The sequence below is a fragment of the Rhizophagus irregularis genome, chromosome 4 (genome assembly GCF_026210795.1).
Source record: "Rhizophagus irregularis chromosome 4, complete sequence".
NCBI lineage: Eukaryota > Fungi > Glomeromycota > Glomeromycetes > Glomerales > Glomeraceae > Rhizophagus > Rhizophagus irregularis.
Genome location: NC_089432.1, coordinates 2,033,223 through 2,039,705, shown reverse-complemented (window position 1 = coordinate 2,039,705; position 6,483 = coordinate 2,033,223). Strand labels below are relative to the sequence as shown.

The window sequence follows — 6,483 nt, the reverse complement described above, 5'->3', positions numbered from 1 at the left end:
ATACCTCTTTATAAGAACCTATGTTACTAACCTACATCTCTTTTATTATTTATAATCTTAGACCTTTATACAGTCATACTTCTATATAATCACTAGAACAGTTATAAAGAGGTCGGACTATATTTGAAAAAAAGGTAAATTTTTTTTCTTTAATAAATATCAAATTTTTCAAAAAACAGTAATTAACAATATTTTGCTCGTATTGCACGCATATTTTAATAGTTGATCATGTTTAAAAATACAGTTTTATCATGAAACCGGTGCGCAAATTGGTTTCACCGGGTTCGCCAGGTTGAGGTCCGTTGCAGTCTGTCTACAACCATAATCCCAAAATCCTGAATAAGCCATTATGCAATAATTTGTTAGAGTTTTTGGATAATGAACTGTCGGGATCTGACGCAACTAGATCTATTTTGCGTACCGTAAATCGAATATCTATTGTACAGCATATAATTTTTTCACAAGAATTTAACCTAGATTCTCCATTGTCATGTCACTGGATTTGGTATAAGTTTGTTATTTCATCATAAATTTTTATTTAGCAAGTATAATGTAGAGATTACAAGAAAGTTACGAATTTGCGACTTTACATAGAATAACTTTGTGGAGAGTATGTATTACTTCATTCTTCATATGCTTTTGCTTTTTTAATATACTGTAAACAACTTTATTGCGGTATATTATAGTTAACTAAATGACATCAAGGAAACGACCCTTAAAAAAAATGGTAGCCGGATTTGTTCCAGATTACACTTGATCTGCGCACATGACCCAGACGGTAATTATAAACTTTTTATTGATCTTAACGCCACACATCACCTTTTTTTTCACTTACGGAATATTTTTCTAAAAATTGTTGATATCATATCAACAACAAAATAAGGTTTGAAAAAGAAATTATGTTGTAAAATATTACAAGATTACATTTCAATAAAAAATAAAACAGAAAACATGGCACGATAATTAATTATGCAGGATATAACAGAAACCATATATAATTCCTTAACCTCTTTAAGTAATACTAACGAACTTTATGAAAGATAAAATACTGAACTAAACATGAGTTTAGAGTTAATAGTGAAGATATTGAAAAATATTGTGAAAATCTCTTATAAGTGATGGTTACATATGGGTTTATCATATTAAGAATCAAGAAAAAGGACTCTTTTCTTTTAACATATTATTGCAACTGATGTATTCTAGCAAAATATCCATCGTTAGATAAACAAAGTGATACTCTAAAATTGTAATTTTACCAAGTTTAGACTATATTAGCATTAAATATTCTCCACAAAAATATTACATCCACGTCCGTAACACAATATATTGGGAATAGTATTGTATCATGTTTAATAATATCTCAAGTTAACAATTATAATAATTATAATATTGACAAATAAAATATGCCTTAATAGTTTATTATCATATGTAAAAGTAACAGTACATTAAAATAAGTTTTTAACATTTTTTTTTTACCGATAGGACGATCGAAATGTAATTACCAGAATAATTTCACAAAAATTTTTTTATTGACAAAATCAAAAATTTTCTAGGTTTAATTATGAAACTTACTTATATTTGTTTGATATATTTATTATTCGTAAATTTAGTTAATATATAAATTTGTATATCTATACATGGATCAATTGGATCATGTGCAAGGTCGTTAATAAAAAATTTGTTAAATCAAGTGACACGCATCAGTATCAATAATGATGTAATTAGCAAATGGTAGAACAATATGTACAACATTAAAATGGTTTTAAATTTGTTAAAAATGCTGTGTAGGAAGTATACCAATTTTGGTAAAGTTTTGGATGTGGCTTTGATATGAATAACGATCATCTCAATCAATAAATAGGAGATCTATCTCAATTGATTTATATTCTTTTCTCAAATTAAAAAATTATTTAAAAATCCTTTATTCTAATTTATTTCTTTTTTTTAATTATATTATTTTAACACAGAATAGATCTTATTTATGACCATTTTTATCTTATATAAAATTTTTACTTTATTAAATATTCTTATTCACGACGTAACATTTATTCTTTATAATATAATATATATGTTTTTTATTCTAATTTTCAAGAATTATGCAAAAATTATATGTTTTAATTAAGAATAGATTATGCAATTCTTATAATATTCATAATAACTTAGAGGTAAAAACGAAACACAACGTTCACGTTTGCAAGTCCCTATAGGTCTCGCATGAGCTATTACAATACATAAAAGCCAGGGACTCAAAGTCAAAAATAGACCAGAGTTCGCAGCAGGTCTTTCGTTCATTGCGGTGTCTCGAATACGCTCACTACTCGGCGATCTTTGCTTTTAAGAGGTTCAACTTTGAAAGACTTCAATGCATTAAGAACTATCGAAAGAAAGCTTGAACTTTGAAGAGGAGAAACTACTTTCTCATAACCGAAGAATAACAAATGTTTATGCAATAGTGTCAAAGTGTATGCTGCGTCAGTATTTTGAAGGGATTTTTTTCTACATTTGACATTGGCTAATAGAATATCGGCAGGCAACTTTAGCTAACACCAACAACAATAATTCAGTAATTAAGATATATGATAAAAATTGGCGATCGTCTAGGGTATGTAAAAAGAAAATAATTGTATTGAGAAAACAGAGTTAATTTTTTATCTTGTTGAAGAGAACATCATAATCCATTGCCTTTAATTGTCAATATGGATGAGACGCCAATGGCATTTAATCAACCAAGTTATACAGAAAATTGAGCAACGTGATATTATATTTAGATCTTTGGATTATTTATTGAAACTGGTCAAACTTTAATCATTGCATTCCAAAATACTTACAGTATAAAACTCCTAATAATATTATTTCCTTAATCTTAATAACCTTAATATTCAATTCTAATGTCACATCATAGTGATATAATATATATTTTATTATTATGCTTTCTTATTATTTCATGATAAATTATCTTTATTCATTTTTTTATTATTTATATAATTTAAATAACTTTAATTATTTTATAAAAATAGTTTTAAAAATTTTGTAAAACATATCATATAATTATTCTAATTAATCTAAAAACTACAATCAATTGAACTCCTAGAACAAAAACTAGTATAATGAGGTTTCATTATTTAATTAACATAATGTTCAGAGTTCGTTACGCCAGTTCAATTGTGCTTAAAATGGAAAATAACGAACAATGAAATGTGTGATCTTTACTTGTTGAATTTTTTATGCACTAGGCATTACAAGAAAAAAAATTATTGTGATGAAAGAGAATAATTATAAGGTAGTAAAGTAAATTAATTAATTAATAATGAGAAATCAAAGACCATGATACCGCAATCAAAAGGATAATACGAATAATGTAATATCGAAAATTGACGTTAACAAGTCTCCGCGAAAGCCATTAACATCCCGTTTTCGCTCAGTAATTCTTACTGACCCAAGCCGCACGCCTATTTTACCTTCGCGAACAAAGACACTAAAGCCTCACACTTTATGGAAATATCAAGCAGAAATGATTCTATACGACTTTATAATATCATATTTCCTTATATAGAATTTAGAGAAAATATGATATGTTCAAGAGTTATTAAGGCTTATACGAGATTTTTAATAATCAACAATCATTACAGATTACCATATTATACGCGTTTTAATAAATATAGCTTCGGTAAACAATATTAAAAAGGATTTTAAATATATAACTTTTATTAAAAAAAATATTACTCTCTCTATATCAAACATTAGAATTATAATTATTAGTTTTTATACCTACAACGAAATTCAATATGATTAACACTAAGCTTTCTTTATAAACATCAAAGGAGAAACTGACCACAAGAAAAAAACCTTTATCAAGTACTATATTTCTACCTTTGTACTTTCTACATCTTCTCCAATAGACATTCAATTATGAATGTCGGCTAGCCAATATATACATACTAAAGTAAGGTTGAATATATCATTAAATAATGACATTTCACTTTTTAATCGAATATAACAAATATGGAGGATTTATAAGATATTCATTTACGTATTTCCGACTTCAAATTGGTCGTCCTAGGCTAAAACCATTTTCAAAAGACATTCAAACGTAGATAGTTTATCGCGTATACGTCAATAGTCGAATCGATTATTTATCACAACTCGGAAACATCGCATTTTTGGACTTTATTTTTGGATAACCCTTTTTGATTGATTCAACCAATAGATTTAGACACATATTATCGGATAACACGATATTTGGAAGACTTAACATTAAAATTTCTTTTCAAAGTGAAAAAAATATATCAACTATAATATTATACAAGGAAAAAAGATTTATTACTGACTAACTTCTCAACATTATAAAGATCTATACGAGAAGATTGGTAGGTTGGCTTAAACGCAACCTTCTACTATTATAAGAGAATGTGTATTAAAATGTGTATTTGCACTTTGCAGCATATGAAGTAGTGTTAAAGTTCCGCATAGAGAAGGATTTTACTTAACAAAAATTATGACCGGTGAATATATATATGCTTTGTAACGGTTATATTTGGAATGGATCATTTAGAGATATAAAAGTATGACAAATAGAAAAGAAAGAATTAAGAAACATTTGGAATTATAAATATTTTTTAAGCAAGTATAATAAAGAAAGCACTATGCATTTAGAGAAAGATTTCACAAAATTAATAACTCATGTTTCTGGTCACTTTTATTATTTTAGCCAAAATTAACTAATTAATTTATATATAAAATACTCAATAATTACTTATAACTGCATAAAAATATACTTTAAACATTGTACGAATTTGACATAATAAATGATAACGTGTAATTATTAATATCAAAATCTGTAATTTTAAATTTCTTAATAACACCTAATTTGATATATTTTTCAATTATTTTCATATTTTCATGATCTGTATCTAAGCTAGTTTTATCATTTTCACATCTAATAATTTCCAAAGAGAGTGACTTTTGTGGTATATGACTCGTCCAATTTATAAAGAAAAATTCCAATTCTTCTGGAAGTAATCTTGATTCTTGATAATCATATGTTATCACTATTTCACATAAATATTCATGTGAATAATTTACTATCATTTCCAATGCCTTTTTATCACTCAAATATTCATCACAAAATAATTCAATACTTTCTATATATTGACAACTAATAAGAACCATTTTTAATGTTTCTAATTCTTCATTAGTAAATATAGTATAAAGTTTTAAGAGATTTGGACAAAACTTAGCAACTGCTAAATTAAATGAATTGTCATAATGATCTAAATATAATTCTTTCAAATTTTTTCCATTATTTTCTAAAAAATTAATTAATAATTCAAATTTTGGACGTGCAAATTTAATTATTAGAACTTGTAATTGTGGAAAATTTGCATATTGTAACTTTTCAAAATCAAGATAAAGAGTAGAATTAAATGATAATTCAAGTTTTTGTAAATTGGTAAAATTTGTTATAAATGATAATGAATAATTGCATGTTCCAGCAGAAAGATATAAACTCATTAAAGTGTTAGGAAGTTTTGTCATTAATAAGGGAATATTACACAGAATGTCATCCATACTACAATCTATTATCATATAAAAGGATTTTAAATTTTTCTGAACTGAAATTAATTCTGCTAATCTAATTGGAATACTATGACATTTAATCATTATTCCAATTAGTAATAAATTATTACATATTCGTGATAGTTGATAAAAAAATTTGTTGGAAATATCTGAACTACAATGTAATTCTGTGAGATTTTTTAAACAAACTTTTTCTTTGTTATAACGTAACAAATTTAAATTTATATTTAAATTTTTTAAATAACTTAAACTTTTTAAGGAAGGAATATTATTCATAAACATTTTTAATATTTCTTTTACCACTAAATAAGTATATTTAGTAAGTTTACGATATGAAATAGTTTGTTGATTTCTAAGAAGTAACTCAATTTTGTAATGAACTTGATTAATTGATAGAATTTTACAAAATGTTGAATAATTGAAAGTTAGAAATTTTGAATTTGGTGTTGAAATATTAATTCCATTCTCATTTAAAATTTTTTTTGATTCATTTGGAAGACAGGCAATTAAAGTATTAAAATTCGAAGTATTATAATTAGAAACATTTCTCCATAAAATTCTCACTGAAACTTGACACCAAAGTTGATTAACTAATAAGCATGAACTTAAAGTAACTATATCATCATCATCTATATATTTAAAAATCTCGTTTAAACAATCAATATTAAGTTGAGACATTTTGAAACAAAATAAGTTCACCCGTGTTACATTAACTCCTGAAATATATATATATATACTCTATGTTGCACAAATTTATGATTGCATTTTGTAGAAATATATTGATCTAAAATAATTTACTGCAGATCTTTCCTTTTTGGATAATTCCAGCTGGCATTAAGTATAAACTCTGGATCTGAATCACGTGATCAAATGACTCAACATCGACGTAATAATTATGAGTCATCT

General features: G+C 25.6%; 1 protein-coding gene across 1 annotated transcript; it reads right to left on the bottom strand.

The window, feature by feature from the left end:
* Window positions 1–4,776: 4,776 nt before the first annotated feature.
* Window positions 4,777–6,255, bottom strand: OCT59_023800 (uncharacterized protein; the record flags this gene model as incomplete). Its single annotated transcript, XM_066134970.1, has 1 exon — window positions 4,777–6,255. The coding sequence occupies one exon, from the start codon at window positions 6,253–6,255 to the stop codon at window positions 4,777–4,779; it is 1,479 nt and encodes a 492-aa protein (XP_065991045.1).
* Window positions 6,256–6,483: the final 228 nt, after the last annotated feature.